At 33.8% G+C, this 27368-nt stretch overlaps 1 protein-coding gene across 8 annotated transcripts in view; it reads left to right on the forward strand.

Annotated features, from left to right (window-relative positions):
- LOC134528149 (uncharacterized) overlaps nt 1-27368 on the forward strand; it is a 67691-nt gene that overhangs the window by 10896 nt on the left and 29427 nt on the right. For 4 of the 8 annotated variants that reach the window (XM_063361481.1, XM_063361474.1, XM_063361473.1 and 1 more), the window contains exons 3-7: nt 3119-3217; nt 16289-16396; nt 20192-20331; nt 22723-22863; nt 26382-26509. In XM_063361481.1, the coding sequence (XP_063217551.1) occupies nt 3119-3217; nt 16289-16396; nt 20192-20331; nt 22723-22863; nt 26382-26509 (616 nt within the window). The remainder of the gene's footprint in view (nt 1-3118; nt 3218-16288; nt 16397-20191; nt 20332-22722; nt 22864-26381; nt 26510-27368) is intronic. The other 4 variants (XM_063361479.1, XM_063361478.1, XM_063361480.1 and 1 more) reach the window with 1 other exon arrangement.

Genomic DNA, 27368 nt, shown 5'->3' on the forward strand with positions numbered 1-27368 from the left:
TTTATTTAATTCCAATAAATGATTGATATAAACTTAACCAGGCAATGTTATGATTTATTTTCATTACCTACTTTCATTTTCTTACTAAATGAATATGACTGAATTATGCACAAATAATCATAGACCGAAGAGTCACGTTCAACATTTCGTATTATCCGACATCTCAAAAATAAAAACTATTCTATTGGAAACATAAACGACAATTTGTGTCATAATAATTTTTGTTGATCCCGACTCTAGGTACTGCAACTTATTATTCAGCCATATATTTTTGTTATTTTTTGGTTGTAAAAATGTTTATTAGGTTTGAAATGTTTAAAACATTAGCAAATTTTTACTTTTATAATGTTTTCATTAGCAATTCCCTATTAATCCGACATTTTCACTATCCGACTTTCTGCTGACCCGTTTATGTCGGATAAGCGAGACTCTACTGTACGACAACACCGGGACGGCCTCCACTGGGTGACTGAGGGGTCCCAGTGTGATGTAGGCGCCAGCAGTGCTGCTCCAGGGGCTAAGGTGAGCTGAGCGAGCAGGGGTCCGAGGTGGTGGACATGCTGGGAAGGGTTCCTCAACCTCTGTGCATAGCCGGAGCTCTAGCGGCTTTTCCGATTGCGTATATGTCGCATCCATGTCCACGCCCGTGGGGGCCCGGGGCGGCAGGGCCTTATGGCTAAAGGCCCTGTCACACTGTCAAATATATTGTCTCCAATATATTGGACAACAAAATTTGAAGGGTGATTTTGGATGAAAAACGTCTTCAAATATATTGTATTCAATATTATTTGATGAGCACTGTAAAATATATTTGAAGTCATTTCACACTATAAATTTTCTTTGAGTGAGCTCGTTTTACCAAACATTCTGTAGATAACTGTAAATGACAGTATTTAGAATCAAAAACAAATTTTGGGCCAAGGAACGCAGGATTTTTTAAGTAGGTTATATTCAAATTTAGGTACATTGTGATCATACACAGTTTAAAATTTACGTTTTCCAGATGTTTGCAATGCCTGCATTAAGAGCATCAAAGTGTTTCAAAAGCTGTAGCTGTAATTGCAATTGTAGCAAGTGTCAGTAAACTAGAAGAGAAATCTAAGAAAAGGACACGCAGAGGGTGGACGAGACAGTGGATACTTTCCCGGCAAACAAATGGTGTTTTACCCCTTTTTGTCATGAACTTCGATATGAAGATGCCGATTCATTTCAGAACTATTTAAGAATGGATTCTGAAAGTTTTGATCTTCTTCTTTCAATTGTGGAGTCTCGCATTGCAAAGAAGGATACTCATTTGCGCCAGTGTATAACAGCAAAGCAGAGGCTGGCAGTTACATTAAGATTTTTGGCGACAGGGGAATCATTTAAGTCCCTAATGTTCTCTACAAGTATTCCACACAACACCATCTCAAAATTTGTACCCGAAATTTGTGGTGCAATTTATAGTGCTCTTCAAAAACAATATTTAAAGGTATGTTTAGTAAGAATAAAACATATAATTAAATGTAAATCTGCAAGTAGGCATATCCTTTCTCATTCCCGCTTATTTTCTCACCCAACTAGCTGCTGTTGTATGGACACTTTCACTTGTATTTAATCAAAATTGTTCCTATACTTTAAAGTGAAAGTGTTAATTTTTGCTGTGTTTAGAAATTGGCAATTTTGTTTTATTTTGAATTAAGTATTTACTGTTACAAACCTCAACCTGAGCCTTTAAGCTAACTTCACCTCATTCACATTATCTCTTTAAAATAATTTTTTTAATGAGATATTAGTCAGGTATGCTTGTTTCGTACAGCCTGGGAAGTATAGGCCTACTGACAAGGATCTGCTACACAAATATTTACATTCACGAAAAATGGTATTACTTTCAAAACTTAAATAATAATAATAATTGAATACGTAGGCAGAATTTTAATATTTCTAGGCCTTTCTTGCAAATCACCAGAGCTACTTGCTTACTCAGAGATGCTGCTTTAACATAGGTCAGTACCATATATTGTTAGGAAATTATGAGTCTATATTCCAGAAAATTCCAGACAATACTTACAGAGTAGCAGCTATTGTGAAATAAGGTGAACAATGACTTATAAGAATGATTGATTGGGTAAGCCAAAATAATTTTAGTTACATTAAGTCTCTGAATTGAAATATTTTAAAATTTATTTTAGATGTTATTAATTTGGATTTGTAGGTAAAAGTTCCGAAATGCATATCCTAGTTGATACCTCATTCCTGAAGTCACATTTTGTACGCAATGCTTGCTGTTTTAATTAAGTGTATCAAAAATACCTGAACATAAGCAAAACTGGTATAGCAATCAAATAATGATCGTAAGTTGAATACAAGATATTTTCTGTTTTAAGGACCATAATATTCCAAAACTACAGTAACTTTTTTTAGTCAAATATATTAACCTGCACTTCCGTACATACAGATTCAATTGGAGGAAAATATACAATAACAATTATTCCAGCAGGAAATAAAATAGTATTAGTTCAATTATTGCATTTCTTTCCCATGTAGGCCTAGTATTCGCCATTGCTGATATTCAAACTATTACACTTCGGAAACGGAAACAAAAGCAGCCGCTTTATTTTAGATAACTCTGATTGGCTGATCCCATCCAACATCCAACATATTTTAGAACCAGTCCTATACGTTAAATATTTGAAGGAAACTCTAGACATTCAATCTCTCAAATAAACATGGCTGTGATAGTGACGTTTAACGTGACGTCACAACCATAAAAGATATTGGAACCAACGTATTGGAAGGTGTTGGAAGCTAAAATTTGACAGTGTGACAGGGCCTTAAGAGCGCCGGGTCAACAAAGAAAAGGGGGGAAATCCCTGAAAGGTCTATGTACGACCACACCAAAGATGTATAATGATTTTGTTATAGGTATTCGATGAAACTCAAGCAATATTTAGTTTCCCAGGTAAACTTGCAGATTTACCGTGATAAATGTTTCAATTTTTCAAACATCATACATTTCACTGATTACAAAACCTAAATTCAATCACAGAATTTTATTTAGTCTCATATTACAATAAATCCAGCTACAGCTTCCTTAAAAATAGAATAATTGTGGTAATGGTTTTAAGTTGTTTTCTAGGAATTGTAAGAGGCCTGAATCGGTCTGCACTTCAGAGTCAAGATAAATCTTCTACCTGTGTCGCTGTAGTTACTTCGGGATCAGGAGGCTGGAAGTGGGGTCAGTATAAGAAATACTGGAAAATTCGTGAACCTAATGCACAGTGATACAAATAAGGCCACAACTGTGATTAATTAATTGCACAAGTACTGCAGTCTTCCTTACTTTACTCTCTAGTTTTGAGTTCATTTCAAAATCGTACTATATGGTAGCAACTCAATTAATAAACGTTACCCACTAATTTTGTGAAGCTACGTTGTAAATAATCAATATCCATGTTTAACTTGAGTAAGTCCCATAAAGAATACATTATTATCAGTTAAAAGTAATAGGAAATAAATATTCTAAAGACCATGACGAATTTCTTTTTTGAACTGAATGGCTCCTGCAGTGCACTGTCTTGTGTGCTTTTCTTGTAGGTTTAATAAATATGGTATTACATATGAGGGTCTGAATATCCTGTTTCCTTGTAAATTTATCCATGAAGAACTCTCAATTTGGCTGTTTTCAACAATGAAGTTTGGTAAATGCTCATTAAAATCTTCACAAACAGCCGAACTGTAAAATAAAAATAAAATGTGCTTAACAAAAATAAAATAAGAAATTAGTAAAAATACATATTTTAACAAAATGTTAAATACATGACTTTTGTTAATAAAGCATGCTTATTACACAGTTATGATTTGGCATTTGATTTGGAAATATTGTTTTCAGACAAAGACGTGTTAATGATGCAAAATGGTCATATGTTAATGAAATGTATCGCTACAAAACCTCGATATTGTATAATCTTATCATCTTATTAAACGTTTTTAGGGCTTAAAAAAACAAACTTTTTTAAAATGATTACTAGTTCTGATTTTACTTAAGACTTTATTATTAATGAAATGCTCAGGATAACATGTTATATTTTGTTCTTATGTTGAGAATGACAATTGAGAATATTCTGTATGAAAACTAAAATTATTCATTAAATGTTTGTTCACATCGTAATTATCACTGGAGACAAGAATAATTCATTTAAATGCATTTAAAGTAAATCTTAATTTCCGCATCGTAATAATGTAAGATGTAAACTAGCCCTATTATGTTAAAATTTTCCGTAGCAGGTTTCCTTTAAAAAACTTACTGAGATGTACATATAAATAGCCTTAGTTAAATATTTATAATTGTTTAATTATTTCATGTATTAAAAATAGCAAGACGAATAGTGGAACGATAATAATGCTGTGGCAATCAGTCCTCGCGTATCTTTATATTATTACTTTTCTGTCGAGGTTTTCCCACTACTATGCCGAAACACACAAGACCTTAAAAAACACAGTGGAAACCTACAGCTATAACGAACATTTCTCTACTTCTTAAAAATAAAAGTAACTATTTTGTAGTGTTTTTTTCCTGAGTATAAAAAAATAATTAAGAAGTTGTGGTTCCCAGATAAAAATGAAATAGCTTCACACGAATTCTTAATTCACACTTTTTTCCAGCTCTGTTTAGTTCTATTTTAGCTTTTTAGCTAATTTCCTCAACTCTTTCAGCTCTAATATGTATTGCAGTTGTATTTTGTATGCGCCAGCTTGAATATATGTTCTTTTTTGGGGTAAATAGTTATTTGCACTGATCTGACCTGAAGAATAAAATTTAGAATACATTTATATTTTAAATGCTCAGGCACATTATAAAATGTCCATATACTAATTCTATCAGTTAAATAGTTCGTTCATGTTTATATTTTTCAAATACATGGTGAACAGCGTGCGCTGTGGATGTAATAAACAACATTTATTATTTTATTTAACAGTCTGAAATAAAAGATGGAAATATTCAGTTTACCTATCTATTTACAATATTAAATGAGTTGTACAATTTAATTTGCTTAACATGTCATTTAAATGTTCAGTATTTTGAATATATATTCATAAATTAAGAGGTAAAAAAATCGCTGCTACTAATAATTGTCCAAGCAATGTCACAACGACTCATCCATCTAGTTGCTCACTCAATGGTCCTCAGAAAAGCACTATTCACCGTAGCTTAAATTGCTAACAGCTCGGCACTTCACTACATAAACCTAAATGTAATATATATATATATATATATATATATATATATATATATATATATATATATATATATATATATATATATATATATATATATATTCCAGCCTCATGAACCATTTAAATTAACTTACAATTAACTTTGTTTAACATAGGCCTAATCAATGGCTACCATATCAAAATTATTTTCAAGGGCCTGTCGAATTACTACAATTTCGTAAATATAGTTTGAAAAAAGAAAAATAATTTTTTCCTGTTGTTCGAATCAAATACAACCATGTTATAAAAATATCAACATAATAACATTGTGCGTATTATAATATTGTAGTCAATGGCATGATGATAGTATTACATTATCTTGTAACTAAGAAATTGTTTAACTGATAACAATGTATTAATATCCTACTTAGTAATATTCATTTTAAAACATTCAATATTTCAACTCCATTAATTTCAGCACTGACTAGTTTTAAAAACTTTGATACCTTATTTTATTTTACAGGTTCCCGTGTGCCGGCGGGTTTGTTAGGGCTCGGCGTATCAACTACGTAATCTTAGGAACACTAAGGCCTAAATTTATTGGCCAATAAATGCAAGACAATGGCCGCGAAAGCCGGCGGAATCCTTATTACTAATGCCTAAAACTTATTTCAAAATCTCTGATCCAGATTTAGACGTCCATAGGTTTTTTGATAGTTTAAATAGTTTCATCGCATTTTTATGCAGTAATTAAGCTTAGATAGTTTCTTGTGAAATTGTTGCTTTTCAACGCTCGCTCTTTACGTCTGCCAGTCCGGGGCGGATGGACAAAGAAATAATATAAAAAAAATTATACAATTTTAACTAAATTCATGGCACACCCGAAATTCTGATCCAAATTCCTTGCAAAGGTACATAGCAACTTCTGCTACGGTCACCTGAAATAATACTGGGGAATATCGCATAGAGTGGTAATTTCATGTTGCACATTTAAACTGTATTGTTTGAAATCTTTTAAAAAGGCTTGCTGAATTTATAGGCAGGCAAAATAATAAAACTTTAAAATGTGTATTGTTTTTCTTGTAAGGCTGCATGTACCATACACAACCTATAAGGCCAATAAAAACTTTTACGAATGAAATATATATTCATTTCCCGCTGGAAACCTTTAGCCCTAAGCCGGTTGTTCACTACAGAATTATATACTGTACTGACTGTGTTGATTTAAAAAGCATACTCTAGCCGTAAAACCCATAAAAATCATATGGACGAGTGGCCGCTATGCGCGTTAGAAGTGATTTATCAATATATGTAAGTGATAGGGGAATAATAATGTCTACGAATGTGTGGATTGTGTGCAAGTATGCAAGTGAGCAAGTAGACAAATGCGCAAGTATTCAATCAAGCGAGTGTGCTTTAATGCAAAAATTTCATTGAGCACCTCACTCCTGAGCCCCGTTCCCCTATCCTCCTTCGAATACGACACTGCTGATAGTTAGTTACCCTGTAAGCGTTGCGCTTTTGTTATGCTGAATACAACATCGCCTCATCTTACTTTACCAGCTGTAAAAAGGTTACAATTAAATTTTCTTAAAATAATTGTTGCATCATATAAATATATACCATTTACTTTGATGTTTAGATGCTAGAAGAAGCTTCATTCAATTTTTCATGGACTTTCTACTGTGAGATAAAGGTCGCGATATCTTGGAACACTTACGCTGTAGCGTAGCAACTGGAGAATTGAACCGAGGAACAAAACCACTTGAAGTGCCGGTTTACTGTCGCGGGACAGCTGATGATAAGGGGTGGATGAGGGGGGGATCGGCGAAGTGGCAACAAGGCCTTTCCTTCTCTCATTCCACGCGGCCCTTATCACTTGTCCGCCGCCGGCGGGGCACGTCATATTACCAGCGTGCATTGCAGCCTATACATCAGGCACTTCTACAATATACATTTAAAAAATTTGGTGTTTCTTCTTATATTTAACCAGATACATTGCCAAAGCCAAGGACTTTTCGTAAGATTGAGATATGACCAACGTTGTTACGAGATGATTAAGGGGGTAGAACATACTGACTGATAATTGTGACAAAATTAAAACTTAATTTTACAATATCAAACTTAAAAACTTAAATTAAACTAAAATTGTTTTCGTAGAAACCTGTATGCTTATAATATCTACAATTTGGTGTTTGTTTTAGTTTTCTATTACAATAACTGACGGAATCGCGTGCATTTAAGTTTAACCTGTAAATCCCTATCCCGCCATTCGGCTAGCATGGGAGTGAACCGAGCCCTTAACTGTATAAATGCTGATTTACCTGCAAGATCCATATAGTGTACCTGACAATGAATGGCAACAAATATTTTTTTTATTGGCATTCTGATTTTAAATTCAACTGGCTTCCAATTTTATCATATGGTTACATCTTTAACATAAATAAACATAAAAGATAAGTAGCAGCTTAATGCAGTACGAAAACCATAATGTAATTGAGGTAACATTCTTTTATTAACTGAATGCAGAGCTCTGCTAGAAATATTTGGTGAATGTATTTTTTTAATCAAAATTATACGTTTATTTCATTTTTTTTAAACTTGCAACAATGTTATTTATAATGCACAAACGTGACCATCACAGTCTTACGTAAACAAATTTACAACAATAATGTCTAACATTGGTTACAACTCTGACTGCACACATCTCAAAAAAAAAGTGGTACCTTAGTTTGAATGCATAGGTCCTGTGGTTTTGTGTCGTTTGTTGTTCCTACATGAGCAAACAAGGATTCTGTATATGACTTAGTTTCAAACCTTCAACAAAGTTAAAAATATAAAAAAAACAGTAGGCTAACAGTATTGTAATTTTGTAGTTTTAATGCACAATGTAGTTTTAAGCATTAGCATATGGTTGCCTGATGATATTACATATGACTATAATTTATACTATAATTGATATTAAAACTGCTTAGATATATTATTCACAGTAAAATACAGCATTTTAAGGTTCGGCACATTTTGTAATAGTTCAGATTTTTCGGGTAATGGATTCTGGCTGTTGACCTTGGCAACCAGGTTCATTAATGTGTTTTCATTTCCTTGTTTCAGGTTTTCTAGTGTGTTACATTTCACATTTCACAATTATATTTATATAGGCCTAATGATTTTTTTAAGACAAACGTTCATCTGTATTTTTTTCTTTTTATGAGCAGTTAGTTACAACCTGTTATGAATACTGTTTTACTGTTTATTAATTTTTTGTTGGTATTCCCATTGAAACTATATTGACGTTCAATGAAACTTTAACTTGTGATTTTATCCTTGTCAGGAGAATGTTGAGCTGAATGTTTTTTGCTACACATGTCAAGGCTCAAGAAACCAATATTATTCCAGTTAATGTAATTCATTTTTCGTCTGTGTTTTGTAATGATTACTAATACAAACAATGGAAATGTAGCCAATTTATAATGTTTAATACTTTTCTGGGAGTGCAAAAAGTGTGCATTAGCCAGGAAAAGAATATAACGGTTCGTTATAGACAAAATAAACAGTTCAACACCGATTGCAAATTTTGATGTTTTTATTTTATTTTTATAGAATGTTGCACAGACGATTCCAAACACTTTCAAAAGAAGTTACTCATTCAGTCCACATACATCTGCCCATCGAACAACTGCTGGTAGCTCGCATGACGAGAAATTACCGGAAAATAATCGCGTAGATTGAGTCCTTCAGTAATGTTTTACTGCAAGTATAAAAAAATGGGACGACCTAGAAGAGAACCGCACCCAGCGAAAACGAATTCCGCCCCGAGCCAACATGCCTACGAAGGTGGCCGCAATTTCTAATTAAGTTATATCCAAAACAAAAAAAAAAACAATTAGGTTGATTTAAATATAGGCCTGGCTCCGACCACCAACGTGAAATGATCTCTTCGTAAATTACATGATAATTTAGCGAGAAGCCACCGAACGCGACCTACTCGTCCAGCGTTCGACAGACGACTGGTGAACTCATGACCTCGTCTCCTCCACGCAGGGAGTAGACGTCACATGACCTCACCGACCAATCACACGCACTCTTCATTCACGCTACAGATATCAGCCAATTACAAAACAAGTTACAACACATGAAAAAATCTTTTACACACAGAACTCTGGGCTTCCCCTGATCTGTCTCTTTTCAATTTCACCTCGAAATCGGGGACTCCCATTCTCGTTCTCTCTCCCACACCGTGAGAGAGCAGTTATCACCCGGTTCCCATGCAGGGGGGGAATCACCGTCTTTATCTCGGTTGGCGGGGAAGCACTGTTCCTTTCTCGCTTACACTTACAGGCCTCTCATGCCTCTCTTTCTAACCATCACACCAGCCCAGACACAGTCCCGTGATTTATAATTATATTACAACACGTTAATAAAAATTAAGAACAGCAATCATAATTCGAATTACTTTACAAAATTAAACTTATTGAGAAAAACCTGAAAAAGTAGGCCTAAACACGTAAAAATCTGGAACAGCGACTTCTTTGTGAATAATTACATAAAAATTACTAATGATAGAAAATGTCTGTTAAAACACAAAATACCTTCTTAAAAACATAGCAAGTGAAAAATATCAACCCTAAAATATATAACAAACGGTAAAATATCATTAGAAAGACTTTTTAAGAAATATTTACATTCATGAAAATAGTTTAAAAGAAAAATTATTTATATTGGAGGGCAGGGTTCTGCAATGTTACATAACCCCCCCAACTTTTCAATTAAATTAACACTACATTTAATTGAAAAGTTACAAAAGTGACAAACTTATCTGTCCAAAATAAATACAAAACATCCTGAGAAATAAATGCATCCAGTTGTTACTACCCTTGTTTATAAAGAAATTCCCAAAAAACTGTTACTTAAATATTGTCATAACCTCAATTCCTTTGTTAAAAAGCCAAAAATTTGAAAACATACCTCTTACTACAAAGTGTCAACAACTCTTCACAAATGGTTATCTCTCTCTCGTCAGTGCAAAATATAAATCACTTTGAAACTGGTCTCTCTATAAGCTTTAAGCAGACACCCCCTGGTCAACGAAGAATCTTCAATAACAACAAACAACTCTGAACAACTTACTTTTACAACTGTGGAAACCTCAACACCAGCTGCAATAAACTCCATAACTACCTCAATGACGACGAAAATCTTAAACTCCAGGAATTACGTCTCCATGACTACCTCGACGAATACAAAACCTCCAGGAATTACGTCTCCATGACCACCTTGACGACAATAAAAACTTCTCAACGACGATAAAAACTTCTCAACGACGATAAAAACTTCTAACCTCAATGACGACGACAAATAACCTCAAAACAAATTATCTCCTTTAAAATCCCTTAAAAAACCGCTGTTACTCTGATTCTCTGCTGCTTCTGACAAACTCCTCAAATCCCATGAAATAACCACTTTAACTCACAAATCCACCAATATCTCCACTCCTCATATCTGCACCAACAAAACATTGACAACACTATCACTTCAAAACTGTTGACACCAAATTTTCCTAAATTCCATCAAAAAAAACAACTTCTAACATTTTAAGAATCTCACCAATACCTCTATCATAACTTCAACCACTGGACAACACTTATTTCAAAATTAGACCTAGTCTGCTCAATATTGATAACCCAAGAAATACTAACTTCTGAACAGATGCATCAACTTCCTAAGACACTGAAACTCGTAGCAAACTTTCCACAACAAAGACAACTCTAAAACACATTAAATTAGTTATTGAAGTTTTAAAACTTTTTTTATAACACACTACATCATCACTTATCATATTCAAAATTTCTTATTAAAATGTTACACCTCATAACATTTATACCAAATACACACAAACTTAATTCTGCATCAATACACTGAATTTCCATTTGTTGACATTATTCACTTACATCTCTTAGTATCATTAACCATTATATAAAAAATATATAAAAAAAAACCATCATCATACATAAAAATACACAAAGTTCCTCCAACTTCCTTCTCCATCATTCCTAACTCCTGAGCTAGCCGAAAGGTAAGGGACGCCCAACTAAAACCCTTTTAGCTGCTAGTCAGCTCGGCCAACCTATTACACATAACAAATACACAAACTCTTCCAACTGCCTTCTCCGTTATTCCTAGCTCCTGAGCTAGCTGAAAGGTAAGGGACGCTCAATTACAACCCTTTTAGCTGCTAGTCAGCTCGGCTAACCTTTTATACATAACAAATACACACAGTCCTTCCAACTCTCTTCTTCATTCCTAGCTCCTGAGCTAGCCGAAAGGTAAGGGGCGCTCAATTACAACCCTTTTAGCTGCTAGTCAGCTCGGCTAATCTATTATCAAATTACACAAAAAATACCCCGTTTTACCAACTTCCTCTTCTCATTCCTTCCTAACTCCTGAGCTAGCCGAAAGGTAAGGGACGCTCAATTACAACCCTTTTAGCTGCTAGTCAGCTCGGCTAACCTATTACACAAAAAAAAAAATATAGCCACAACTTACATAAAGTTTTTCCAACCTCCTTTATCATTCCTTCCTAACTCCTGAGCTAGCCGAAAGGTAAGGGGCGCTCAATTACAACCCTTTTAGCTGCTAGTCAGCTCGGCTAACCTTTTAATGAAATTTAAAACACAAAATAATACAAAGCTATACACAAATATACACTGCACTTGTCATTACACATCAAATTTTAAGCTTTAGATATTTCACTTAATTATCCACAAACAACAAGTTGACAATTCTATAGTCATGGCATGACAAACACTTCATTAAGATACAATCGTATGCTTCTATTCTTCAAAAACAAATTACATGAACAAATGCCCTTCCTTAGGTTTCAAACAATATCTCCCCTTTCAGCAACAACAGCACATAAAATTAACCTTGATGAGGGGTGGGAGCGACCAAGGAGAAGGGACTCACCCTTGCAAAAAAAAACATCGGACTCCACGCCGGAAACATATTTAAAATTAACCTCCTGGCCCCCCAGCTGCCTCACAAACCACATTACACAAAAAAAAACATCTGCTGCTTATTTAGGACAATACCAAAAATCCACCTAAACTCTGGCCATCATGAACACACAACTACTTCTGCAGCTTCAAAACTCGATGACTGTTATTCATTAACGTTTAGCATTACATTTCATACCTTTAATATAGGATGTTGTCACCCTGTCATCAATCCAAAACAAACATTTAGTATTACCAATATGTAGCATTTTCATTAAAAATATTTAACCATTTCAAAAATATATCATTTTCCAAAAACATAACTCATAATAAATTTCCGTTAACATCATCTCATGACACAGCATTAAACAAACATTAACCAAGTGCAATGAAATTCTCACAATGTAAATTATTTCTTCTCATAATATTTAGTAAATGTATATTCAAAAAGAATCTATACCATTCCATTATTATTATTGTTGTTTCAAAACAGAAAATATTCACATTAACATAGTTATTTATCTTCCTTCTCTCTAAGAATCTTGTAAAAAATTCTGTCAAAAATCTTATTTGTGCATTCCTATATTATACTATGTATAACTATTCATTAAAAAATACAAAAACTCTACAAAAACAAAACATTATTAAAAAGTACACAATTCAAAAAATACCAAAAAATTCTGAAAAACTTTCCAAAAAAAAAAAATGGCAAAAATTGCAAAAAAAATTTAAAAGACATCAAACACGACAAAACTGGTTTTGACTCTACCCTTCCATCTTGGCAGTGGGCCAAAAAAGTCTACACACACTGTTTCCAGAGGTTGCATCACCCCTGTCCATTTACCACTCATTTCTTCTGTCTTTGCACATCCCAAAAAACTGCTTACTATCTCGGCTACAGTTCTGTACACATGTTTCCACACAAACACCCTCTGAACGAGTTGCACAGTTTTTCTCACATGTATCGGTGCGAAAATTTCAGTTTGTACCCTATTCAGTACCCACAACCCACATCTTCGTACATTACTGCTTACATTTTGACAAAATCTCCCTTTTATCATTTCTCCGCAATCTGCAAAACTCAATTCACCGAATACTTCCTCATCAAATTCATCCTTAAGTGTATTTGAGAATGCTTTCATCTCATTCTCCACTCTTTCCATCTGTTTACACAAGAAACTGTTCACATGTCCATTAACTCTACATTTACTAATTTTTTCAACCACATTGTCCAAACATTCCCTGTTTCCCTCATCTAGGAATTTTTCACATTCATTCTCAATGTTTACCTGCTCATGTACATCATGTACAACAACTTCAACATTTTCTTTCGACACTATTATTTCCCTATCACATTTTCCTACATTTGCTTCATTTGCACATTCATCTACTTTGTTCGTACACATGGCTACCTGTTCATTAATTTTAAAGTCATCAAATTTGTTCTCCACCCTGCCGAATTCCTGTCGCAACTGTGTGCCTATTTCACTCCTTAACTTAGCAATCTCTTGTGAATTTCCTTCTATTTTGTGAGTTGCCTGATCTATTTTGTTGTTGATTTCATTTTGTCCCTGAACAAGCTCATTCTGTCCCTGAGCCATTTCCTGTATTATTTCCCTTGTCATGACCCTATATCCCTGTTCAATTGTATTAATAAGATCTTGTTGTCCCTGTTTCATTTCCCGACAGTATTGTTCAAATTTTTGTGTCATTTCCTGCATTATGTCTTGTTTCATTCCTTGCATCATCTCCATTAATCTGTGTAACATCTCTGACCCCCCCATAACCTCAACTGGGCTACTAACCGTCATAATGAGATATCCAAAGTACAAAAATTTTAACACAAATATTATTTGAATGCTCAAAAAAAAAAATGAAAAACCATGCACACAATTAATTTAGTTCCATTTTTCGACTTGCTATTTTTCGGCGATTAATCCCGCGATGTCCCGCGAAGTGACGATCTCGATGTCTGGCAATGAGGTCCTGAAGTCCCTCGTTGAGACAAGCCTGAAGTTCCATGGTAACTTGGGTCGCTCTGTCCCTCGATGTACTGCTTTCCGCCGTCTCAGGAACTCTTCACTCGCTGCATCAGCCCGTTGTCTCTCGCCGCGGAGAAAAACTGCATTCACCGCTCAGCTGCGCCGAAAGTTCTGGGAGATCATCTTTGTTTACCACCGAAAATGTCCGTCTTGCTCTCAGGGTCGTGTTAAAATTCAAGCCGCGCGGCCGGGCGCCAAATATAACGGTTCGTTATAGACAAAATAAACAGTTCAACGCCGATTGCAAATTTTGATGTTTTTATTTTATTTTTATAGAATGTTGCACAGACGATTCCAAACACTTTCAAAAGAAGTTACTCATTCAGTCCACATACATCTGCCCATCGAACAACTGCTGGTAGCTTGCATGACGAGAAATTACCGGAAAATAATCGCTTAGATTGAGTCCTTCAGTAATGTTTTACTGCAAGTATAAAAAATGGGACGACCTCGAAGAGAACCGCACCCAGCGAAAACGAATTCCGCCCCGAGCCAACATGCCTACGAAGGTGGCCGCAATTTCTAATTAAGTTATATCCAAAACAAAAAAAAAAACAATTAGGTTGATTTAAATATAGGCCTGGCTCCGACCACCAACGTGAAATGATCTCTTCGTAAATTACATGATAATTTAGCGAGAAGCCACCGAACGCGACCTACTCGTCCAGCGTTCGACAGACGACTGGTGAACTCATGACCTCGTCTCCTCCACGCAGGGAGTAGACGTCACATGACCTCACTGACCAATCACACGCACTCTTCATTCACGCTACAGATATCAGCCATTTACAAAACAAGTTACAACACATGAAAAAATCTTTTACACACAGAACTCTGGGCTTCCCCTGATCTGTCTCTTTTCAATTTCACCTCGAAATCGGGGACTCCCATTCTCGTTCTCTCTCCCACACCGTGAGAGAGCAGTTATCACCCGGTTCCCATGCAGGGGGGGAATCACCGTCTTTATCTCGGTTGGCGGGGAAGCACTGTTCCTTTCTCGCTTACACTTACAGGCCTCTCATGCCTCTCTTTCTAACCATCACACCAGCCCAGACACAGTCCCGTGATTTATAATTATATTACAACACGTTAATAAAAATTAAGAACAGCAATCATAATTCGAATTACTTTACAAAATTAAACTTATTGAGAAAAACCTGAAAAAGTAGGCCTAAACACGTAAAAATCTGGAACAGCGACTTCTTTGTGAATAATTACATAAAAATTACTAATGATAGAAAATGTCTGTTAAAACACAAAATACCTTCTTAAAAACATAGCAAGTGAAAAATATCAACCCTAAAATATATAACAAACGGTAAAATATCATTAGAAAGACTTTTTAAGAAATATTTACATTCATGAAAATAGTTTAAAAGAAAAATTATTTATATTGGAGGGCAGGGTTCTGCAATGTTACAAGACGAATTTGAAAATGAAATGGTGTATTGTTTAGGCTGCTCGGGACAAAATTAAATGTGAGCAAATAAAAAAAAACAAAAAAAAACAGAAATTTATACACTGGATTATACATTTAAACACCATATTTAAAACTATATTGTATGGTTAGTAGGGTTTCATATTTAAGCAATTTTTGTTTCACTTACCTGGTTTCTGTGCTATTAAGTTGGATAAAAATTACTAAAATAGCTAAATAGCATGTTTTTTTTGTATTTTTTTTTTTGTATTTATAATTTTGTAAGTACCTACCATTCTATTACACATATATTTAACAAAACGATGGCTTACAATGAAAACCTTGTATCTCATAAAATGCAAATTTTGCAGCGGAGACAAAAAACAGTTTCTTTCGCCCCCCCCCCCCCCCCCCCCCCCTACTGATATACATGGTTTCTTTTTTTCCCGATAGAAAGCAGTAGGATGCACATTTTATTTCTTTCAGCCAAACATTTTGTGAGATACGAGCCTTTCCTGTTAAAAACATAAAAAATGTATTTTCGTCCAAAAATTGAGATACGAGGTTTTCATTCTAAGCCATCGATAAGCTAAATACATCTTTTATTATAAGTATAAACTTTGTTTTTTTTTTTATTCTAGGACAAGTTTTTGATTACGGCCATGTTGGTCAACAGAGTGCTGCGTTTCCGCGGCCGCGGCTGCCACCGCAGGTGTGGCAACAGCCACCGAAACAGTTTGGAAATTATGGTACATAATTATTAAGTTGTTATTAATCTTATTATAAGTACAAGTTGGCTGATTTAAACCTCAATGGTTTAAACCGTAGTTTAAATTAATTTGCTTTTTATAAAAACACCAAAAGGTTTTTTTTTTTAATATTGTATTTTTAAATAGAATATCTTAATTAGTTTCATGGGAAAGTCTCCACCCTAATAACAAAATTTTGTTCATTAATGTGTCTTGTGATTTACAGGAAGAAAATAATTAAGTACTAATCACGATCTATCTTTTAAATAATATGAATAAGTTATAAATCATACCAAGCTAAATACTCCTCTAAAATTAAAAATATTAAATATGTAGTTAATTCCTATTTTGTGGGAAATTCTCAACTGTACTTTAAATCCCCATTAGGTGTGAAACACCAATTATATTGAGAATCTATCTGTGGGGAAATACTCTTTAAAAGGTTAAGTTCCAGTCAGATGTGCAGATATGCTGGACTTTCTGATTCAACACGAGTGGCAGAAAGCGGGATGTTGTATCGCTTTAATTTGAACATGGTGAGAACCAAAATCACTAATTTAAAAAAAAACCTCTGTTTTAAACCTAAAAAAAACCTGGTTTGAACCAATAAAATTAGTTTGGTTTTTTTCCTTAACCCCATCAGGAATGGGTTAGCATGTGGTTTGGCGTGTCTAGTTCGCATTCTGGTCATCAGGGTTTGGATCTCATCTGTGTTCATTTGGATTGATTTTCTCTCAAAGTGTTTTTTTCTGTCCTCCCCAGCACACCGGCATGACTCGGAACTGAGTTGTGTCTCAAGTGATTTGAAGCCAAATATAAAATATAATCTTAAGATATTCTGCCACTTTAAACCTCTCTTAAACCGTGTAAGACAACTTTAATCAAAAGAAAACAAAAGCATTACAATAAAAGCGACAATTGAAACTTTCTGAGCAAGAAATTGCACGTGAGCATCAGTGTTATGTTAAGTAAAATTCAGTTTTAGATAAGAATAAAAATACACATTTCTATTTTGGCAACCCAGTCAACATCTTTATTTAGCAAGTATGGGTAGTAGTACCTAATAATGTTCAAACTGCAGCACCTTTGTTTACTGCTGTTCCTAATGGTGACACAAAAGGACCATTTCAGTGCCTTTTTCAAGGCTTTGTTGCATACTGCCTTCCAACCTCCCCTTTCTTCGTTCCTTCTGGTAAATAGAGTTTAGTGACACATATTTGTAATTCTTGACACATGGGGCTAGTAGTTGTAAGTATGTGTGTTGCAAGTGATGTGAAGTAACCAGTTCGTTTATTTTATTTTAAGTGAGCAATGTACAAAATGACCTCATATACTGCAGATTCCAAAGATATGGAAAAAGTGTGAAAAGACATGAAGCACTGTTATAAAAACTTTTAATACATGCAGCACACTACAGCATTTGACACAAATTTTCAAATTTCTTGTGGACCTACATGGGCGGTTTCTATTATAGTAAGAGAATGCTGGTGTTTAAAACTGCAAAAGTCAGTAAGGAATGTATCTCTGCAGCCAACAAATGTTATGTATTGTATAGGTAAAATTATGTTTTTTCTCCGGAGTTAAGATGTTTTGTATTATGTAACTTAGCACGCACTATCGTATTGAGAATGTCGAGCGATTGGATTCTTGCTGGGCTCAGACCTGATTTTTCACAAGAAGGAAACCTGGCTTACATTGCAGGGAGAGTGGGTTGATTTTCTCAGGAATGTGACATCTTTCTCTCATCAAATGCACTTGAATCTCCGCACCATCTCACTGTTTTACCCCCTTCTCTAAGGACCTCAACGTTTACGAGACATTAAACTCTAATTTATTGTTTCCTGGAGCCTCAACTCGTGTGTCGTGTGAGCGTTTCCACAGCTGTGGTCCATCGGCGGCGGGTTCAACTCCAGTAAATGATGGGGGGCTGGTGTGAGTCTGGAGCCATGCGCTTCTCCCGAAGCAGAGACCTGTTGTCTCTGTAAGCTTGAGGCTTGGTCGCACGTGCAATCTTGAATATTTCATCCTCTGGTCAATACTAGTATTATTTCATTGCTTTCCGTGTAAATCTATCATGATAGCTCTTCTGCATTTTATGTTTCGTCTCAAATTTTTTCAACATATCTTTATTAAAAAGTATCTAAAAGCAGTAAAATGTTATGCAAGTTTTCATTTTTATGATCACTTGCATGACATTTTACAGCTCAGAAATAATGCTTGATAAATATCTGATGAGAAAATTTGTGACATAACCACAGGCTGGCCACCTGATCGGAAAATTAGGGAAACCCTGAATAAGCCAGGAATTCTTTTGGTGCAGGGAAAAAAGTAAGAAACCCTGTGAATTTTTTTAATATATCTGGAATAATTACTATTATTTTTTGTCTAGCAAGCTGAAAATAGCTTTCTTGAAAAACTGCTTGTCGTTCTTACAGACTGCGTCACATGCCGTGTCTTGAGCGCTGTTTGGTTTTTTTATATATATATCTGTTCATATCTTGTTAAGGCTAATAAAATATTTCGGTTAGGTACACCTGTAGAGCTGTTTTCTCCATTCAGCACCAAACCTAGGAAACTGCATCAGCATAATTTTAGTCAAAACTTTATCTTTTCATGTAATTGATTTTGTGTTAGACGAAAACATCTTTGTATTACATAATAACCGTACGTTGTACACCTGCTCCTTGGAGTAACACTTTAATTTGTTTCATAGTTTTTTTCCATAAGAGTGTATGTAATCAAAATAATTCATTTTCTAATCAGATAAGTTTGCCGGGTGACTCCCAATTTTACAGGGCACTGCTCCCGTTAAAATTAATTTTCTGTACAAATATTTTCTAAATATGTTTGAAGTACATTCAAATAAATGTTGAATAACATTACAACCTAAAATTAAATTTTAAAAGTTCATGTACCACAGAGTTTACATTATAGGGCTTTGACATAAAATTCCTAAGCAGGTGCTAATAACATTTTCGAGTTACAAAATAATGTTATTAATATAGGATATATATATTTCAGTTATAATAAGAATTAAAAAAGCATAAACCTAATATTTTCTATTATTATAAGGATCATTTATCATGTTAATGTAATTCCTGACTTGTTTACTAAATGCCATGATTTGCCACTAGCACATTAGTCACTAGCACATTTTAGTAGACACGAGGTAAAATTAGCCCTGAAAGCTTCTAACTTTACTCTCCAGAGCTGCTGCTGACATACGAGATGGGGTAAAATAAAAGTTGGCTGAACACACGTGTGTCATCGGAAATAAATACCCATTGAAGGAAGCAAATAGCTATTAAGGAAAGAATAAATTTGTTGCATTGTATTTAATGCTATATGAGTGCTATTGTAATTGCGTGCAAATAGAAATAAAAACCACGTAAAAGAAATAAGCGCTACTTTGAATCTATGACCATGCTGCCTATAATCATGCTGTAATTTATTGGTGTTGTTACTTCAAAACAGTGTAATCGAACAGCGCTACTTGGAGGGGTGGGTGTACTAAACAAAATCTTAAGCTTTATAACTCCTGAGTAATTTCTAGTGACTGTGGAAACACTCGGTATTAATGAGAATTTTGTATTAGCAGGGTTTTTATTAATGAGGTTTCACTGCAATAATAAAAAAAATTACTGACTCAGTGGAGAGGCAGAGCTTTTAGGAGTGAGTGAGAGAGGATAATTTCGGAGAATCAAGGGTCTGTGCATTATGGAAGGCCCTATACAAGTTGTGCTAGTGTTAAGGATATATTTTTCGAACATATTGTTTGGATGTGTTTATTTTCAGAGCAATTTAGAGCGGAGGAATACGATGATGAGGATGAGGATGACGACGACGATGACGATGATGACGGGGAAATGATTCCTCTCCCAGAGGACTTGACACGAAAGTTTGGAAAGTTAACATGCGAGTTGTGCCTCTGCACTGTAAGTTAGACTTGTATCATTACGTCAATTATATTTTGTTGGTTGTGGTGGTGTTATGACTTCTATACTTGTAGCATAGCGTTAGGGCAAGTTGCAACTAGGAGGGGGGTTATTTTCTAGTCACTATGGGAAAGGCCATTGAAAACTTAAATGCACAATGGACCTGAGTGAAGTTGCTTTTCATTCACATTATTTAGCTTCCTTTTACTTTTGCAAATGCTGGCATTCATCTTTTGACTGGTACCAAGTTTTTTTATATAATTTTTTTTCCTTCAAAACAGAGAAATTTCAACTAATGTTTGAACTGTACACAATTGGGGAGAACATCATCAGCATAGTGCATTCCAACAAAACTTAAGATTCAGGAACTGACTTCTGACATACATTCCTGTCAACGGCTGCACAAAATTATAATTAAAACAGGGTCTGTTTTCCATTACAACTGGCAATATGAGGATGAGCTGTTTTGTGTTTTAAAGAATGCTTAAATTAAAGAAAACACATGGCAAGAATTTGAAAGTTTTCAGCTAGAATACTGCGGACACAAGGAATATTCGGTATTGTAATTATATTCATCATAATCAAAATTATTGTAAAAATTCTTATTAAATAATACATCTATTCATTTATTTATGTTTTTTGGTGATTACTGTAATCCCAAATGCAGAGTTTAGCTTTACTTATAAGTTTAAAAAAAAAAAAAACATTCAATCAAATTTTTTTTGACTGGAATTTGTTGTAAAACTACTCGACAGTATATTGAGAAAAGAAATTTATTTCAAGAAAGTATGGCACATGGACATTAGAACCAGAGGTTTCTAATAAAAGTCAAATGAGAAGTTTCAGTACTGTTGGTGATGTATAGTGATGCCAAACATCTTGTTTAGAATGGACCAGCAGAGCTAATTAGATGGTGGTAAAGTTTTCAGGCTTTCTTGGCCATTGTTTAAATTAGCTAGGCTTTGGGTTTCAGCAGTGGTTGAAATGCATTTGCCTAACCAATTCATTTAATTTTTTTTTTTTAAAAACCAATGCATCTTGGCTTGCTTATACAATTTTATTGTACTTGTGTTTGTATCAGGGTTCATACACCTTCTTAATATTCTTAAAAAGTATTTAATTTGATTTTTATTGCTTAAGGGCCCTAATGTATACTAAAATTTTACTATGGGTCCTGTAAAACTCCATAGTAAACTTTTTATTTCCTTCAGTTAAGAATGGATTTTGTTGAGTGAATGTATTTATGTTGTATTATCTTTGAAAGATTTGTGCAATGGGAGTGCATGACTTGATGTAGGCTTTTGGACATAGCCATTGCTTAGCACATGTATGTCTGCAGAAGAAAACTACTAAAAAACACAAATGACAAAAAACACAAATTAAGCAAAAATTGCTGGTGTCAGGATTTAACGCCACACAATATTCCACAACAGGAATATGGTCAACAAACAAGGAAAAAACAAAGAAAAATGGACTACCAGAACGAAAAAACCCCCACAAATGATGACAGCACAAAAATTCCGAACCCAAAAAAATTCAACACAACAGTTGAAACGAGACAAAAAACACAGCAAAACGAAAAGACGAAACAAACACAATAGTTTTCCAAAAAAAAACAAAAAACAAAAAGAAACGAATAAACCCCCACAAATGATGACAGCACAAAAAATATTGAACCCAAAAAATCCAGCACAACAGTCAAAACGAGACAAAAACAAGACCAAACGAAAAGACAAAACAAACACAACAGTTTTCTAAAACAGAACTGTTCAACTGTTGTGTTGAATTTTTTTGGGTTCAGAATTTTTGTGCTGTCATCATTTGTGGGGGTTTTTTCATTCTGGTAGTCCATTTTTCTTCGTTTTTTCCTTGTTTGTTGACCATGTTCCTGTTGTGGAATATTGTGTGGCGTTAAATCCTGACAACAGCAATTTTTGCTTAATTTGTGTTTTTTGTCATTTGTGTTTTTTTGTAGTTTTCTTCTGCAGACATACATGTGCTAAGCAATGGCGTATGTCCAAAAGCCTTCATCAAGTTTTTATGTTGTTTTGGACTCTGACATTAAGAAATGTTTTGTACATGTACTTTTTGAATGTTTCACTGTGCAGGTTAGTTCCTAAAACACTCCTTAGTCCTTATGCCTGCATTTCTTTTGTCAATGATGCAGAGAATTTTTGTGTACAACTTATTGTAAAATACAAGGTTAAATAAATTTATTAATATTAATTGATATCTAAAGTAATTAAATTTCTAAGCATGCTCCTTAAAAACTGCTTAATTTTTATCAGCGAAACATAATGTATCACTGCTTATATTGGATTTGAGGATAACATGTTAATGATTGACATACTGTAATGATTGTTCATTGGGTGATTTTTTTCATTACGTCAGTTACCCTCTGTGAAACAAGCCAACATGCATTACGAAGGCAAACAACATGAGAAGAGGGTGATGCGTTATTTGGAAGAGTGGAGCAGCAATACTAACATGAAAATTCCGAAATATTGGTTGAATTTGGTCAGAAAGCGAAAGGTGAGTTGGTTTTGACTTTGCCACTCTCCATATTCTTAAGTCAGGAGGTTATTCTTATTATTTTTGCTGATATGTTTGCTTTTGTATATTGCTTTTGATGGTTCTGCCATAATTCTTATGGAAATGTTATTTTGGCTGTACAATTGTATTTGGGTTTGACTATCAGTTATTATTTTTCTTTTAATATTTTGTGTTACTTAAATTTTAACTTTTAAAGTATTTAATAACATTTTTTTTTTTAAATATTACTGTTAATATAATTTGATGACAGTGTAGATCTTCATTTAAGCCTTTCTTTGATCATAGTTTTAGATATTCGACACATACACATTTAAACTAAGTAATAAACTCATTTAAATTTTTTTATAGTTATTGGTGATAAACTTATATCAATGTTCAGACAAGTAAAAGTCGGGAAATTTTTTATCACAGGTTTATAACCACCCTCTTTCATACCATGATGTGATGTGGAGGAATAAAATATTTTTGTTACCTGCATTTTAAGTAACTGACTCATTAAGTGTGTATCCCTTTTAAAAGGATTTGCCAAAATATTTGACAAAATAATATTTAAACACTTAGCGTTTAATCTAAATAATAGATTGTCCGATTCACAGCATGGGTTCAGAACAGGTAAAACAACCATGACGAACTTAGTCTCCTTTCTTAATCCCATTTATTCTGAAGTCATCACACGTGGTCAAGTAGATGTTTGTTACTTTGATTTAGCTAAAGCTTTCGACACTGTTAATCATCAAATACTACTAAGCAAATGTTCCAAAATTGGGCTAAGTGATAAATATTTATCATGGTTAACAAGCTATTTAAATAACAGAAACTTTTATGTTTCAGTACAGAATACAAATTCAGATCTCCACCCAACTCCTTCTGGCGTCCCTCAAGGAGGCACACTATCCTTTACTCTTCAATATTTACATTGATATAATATCTGGATTAAAGAATTTAGTTGGCACTTTTTTTGCTGATGACTTAAAGGTATATAGAAAAATCACTTCATATCATATTTATCTACTACAATGTGATATTACAGAAATTGCTAATTGGTGCACAAATAATTTGGTCAATCTAAACATGGACGGCTGGACCGATTTTGATGAAATTTTGTGTGTTAGTTCACGGGGATTCGAGGATGGTTTAGATTCACAATTGGATATTTTATCTCGATTCTGAGTTAAGAAGAAAAAAAAAAAACACACGCTTTAAAAGAAAAAATTGTAACGCATTATTAGAAGCCATTAAGTTTTGCTATTGTAAGGAACTAAGTAGAGAGTAAGAAAAAAATAAAGATCCTGATAGTTTATAGCGTCGCCATATTTGTTTCAATTTTCAATACCCTTTTTGTATATTACAATTTAAATTGCAGAAAAAAAATCATGTTTCATAGCCACACAAATAGTGAGGATGGTTTAGATTCACAATTGGATATTTTATGTCGATTCTGAGTTAATAAAAACTAAAAAAACACGCTTTAAAAGCAAAAATTGCAACGCATTATTAGAAGCCATTAAGTTTTGCTATTGTAAGGAACTAAGTAGAGAGTAAGAAAAAAATAAAGATCCTGACAGTTTATAGTGTCGCCATATTTGTTTCAATTTTCAATACCCTTTTTGTATATTACAATTTAAATTGCAGAAAAAAATCATGTTTCATAGCCACACAAATAGTGAGTGTGTGTCATTTCTATATGTCCACGAGGTCTCGCCGCGTCAATTTTCTCCTTGGAGCGAACCCGTCCGCTTAATTAAATAAACAGCTTTTATCGTTGAATGATTTCATGATTTATTTAATGAAAATATGCTCTCATAAAAAAATTAGTTAGATAGACATTCAATAGGTGTCTTTCTCTCACTCTCTCTCTCTCTCTGAAATGTATGTAGCTTGCTCGCGGGTCAGTAATGCAGACAATCTTTACATTCTAGCTCGAGACGGAAAAAACAGTAAATGTGGTTTACAAAGACATTTTATGAAGTGTCTTCCCGTCATTACATTTGAAAGTAGAAACATATTTACTCAAAATTTAGGTAGTAACATATTTTTATTGCAAAGACTGAAAATGAGGTGAGAAAAATTATCATTTGTGAACATAAGAAAATTACTACAACTGTATTAACTGTTATGTTATAATGTTTAAATTTCTAAATGGTGCAAGATAATACAAAATTCCATGCGGAAAAAGTCGTGGGCAGCAGATACGTATAGTTATAGGTGTGCGGCTATGCATGCTGATTTTTCATATACTGCATGGATGCGAACATGTAAGAATAATCTATCTATCTTACTATAATAAAACAGTACTTTTTCTGTCTGTCTGTTTGTACACGATTTTGATGAAATTTTGTGTGTGAGTTCACGGGGATTTGAGGATGGTTTAGATTCAAAATTGGATATTTTATCTCGATTCTGAGTTAAGAAAAACTAAAAATACACGCTTTAAAAGCAAAAAAACTAAGCATTGTTGATAATTAGCCTCCATGGCAACGGGCTTTTGCATTGTTGTTGCCTTCTGCGCAACCATGGGAAAGGTTTTTGGTAACGGCAGTGGCGTGCCCAAGAGGAGGGGTATGTATAATGAGAAGATACAAAATGTCCAGCGTAGAAATACTTACCGCCATATCCATATCTCACAAAAAGTACATTTGGGCAGGACAATGTCTGTCGGGTCCGCTAGAAAGATATAGAGAGATATAGATATAAATATAAAGATAGAGAGAGTTATAGAGATATACATAGAGAGATAGAGAATTAGAGAGATAAAGAGAGATGCTTAGTATACGTTTAAAAAATATTCAATCTAAAGTATCTGACTATATTAACAAAAAATAAATACCATCAATAACATAGATTTAAATTCCTTCCTCGGTTCATTATCAACTAGAAGAAAGATGTTAGATGCCATATTTGTTTTCAATTGTTATTATGGTAATCTTGTATGTCCTCATATATTTGATGTTACTGGCATTAAAATTCCTTCATTTAATAGCCATAACCCTCCTTTTTTATGCAGATGCTTAAATACAAATTATATTATATATAAACTTTTTAACAATTTCAATATGTATGTTAATCACTTACAACCTACCAGAGAGAAAAAACTTGTTAAAAAAATTATTTTTTCTGCATCCAAAGATTAATTACCTTTATGGTACTTACCTTATTACTTGTAGTATTTCAATTTTATATAATTGTAATTTTTAATTAATCTAAAAAAATTGATCTATATATGTTAATTTAACTCTCATGAAACTTTTTGTTGGTTTAAGTAATTATTAGAATTTAAGCATTCATATGGATATTTGTATGTTGTGTTGTCTTGTCTTTGTTTTGTCCTACTATTTGTTTGTTCTTATAATTGTTTTGTTCTAGTTTTTGTTCTGTTACTGTATTTGTTTTGTTCTTGTCTTACATGTTGTGCTCACCGTTGGAGCCTTGTGCTGTTGGTGTGGCTTGCTACAAATCAAATAAATAAATAATAAATTGCAATTAATGAATTGTTTCAGAGAAGCAGTAAATTGCCAGAGGGGTGCGATGATACATATTGTGCCGTGTGTAAGTTAGTGTTAACCTCATCTGTGGTTGCTGAGCAGCATTATTCTGGTCGATCACATAATTCTGCACTGAAACTTTAGTAAGTATGTCAGCGAAGGTATTTCATCAGTAGTGTTTAATTCACTCACTGAAGCTTTTGTTTTTATTTTGTGTCTACTGAAAGTGATTTAATAAACACAGCCTAAGATTCACAGTGGTTAAATAATTCAGTAATCTTGTTCCTTGTCAGAGTAATTTTGCTTGTCAAGAAAGTTGCATGTGCCATATATTCTAGTTCTCAAGGATGAATATAAGAAATTGGTTTATTTTACAGAAGACTGATTCTTTTCTAAAGTGCTGTAAACTTGAACTTTCGCTGATACACAGATGTCAGTATCTTGGCGGTACTGTTTCATTGCAAGCAAGATTGCAAAGAAACACAATATTATCAAAATTAAAATTTAAACCTAGTTTTAAATAAAGTATTTAACCATTATTTTGTATATAATTTTCTAAACATTATCTATAAAAGTAGTAAGTATCAGATACTGTATAGAAGAGACAAAAATGATGTCTATTAGTGTCTTAGAAAATGTAAAATCAGTTTCAGATTCTCTATGAAATAATTAAATTATAATAAGCCACGTAGTGTATTGAAATGGTTGAAATTTTTATTTTGAATATGCATAATCTCAAAATTCAAATGAAGTTTTTTCTTTTCCATTTTTTTATTTATAAAATTGTTGAATATAAAGCCGTTTAATATTAACAAAATCCTAAATTTATTAGTTTTAGCCAATTGATTGAAATTGTATTGTATGAATAATTTGTCCTCCTATGTTATCATGTGCACTTGATTGTCGTGAGAGCTTGTTGGTGAGTTACGTTGGTGGTCAGTTGTGTCGCAACTGGCAACTGTGATGAGGGGGAAGGCCAGAAGGGAGGGCTTCGTTGACGGC

This window comes from Bacillus rossius, chromosome 1, assembly GCF_032445375.1.
Source record: "Bacillus rossius redtenbacheri isolate Brsri chromosome 1, Brsri_v3, whole genome shotgun sequence".
Lineage (NCBI taxonomy): Eukaryota > Metazoa > Arthropoda > Insecta > Phasmatodea > Bacillidae > Bacillus > Bacillus rossius.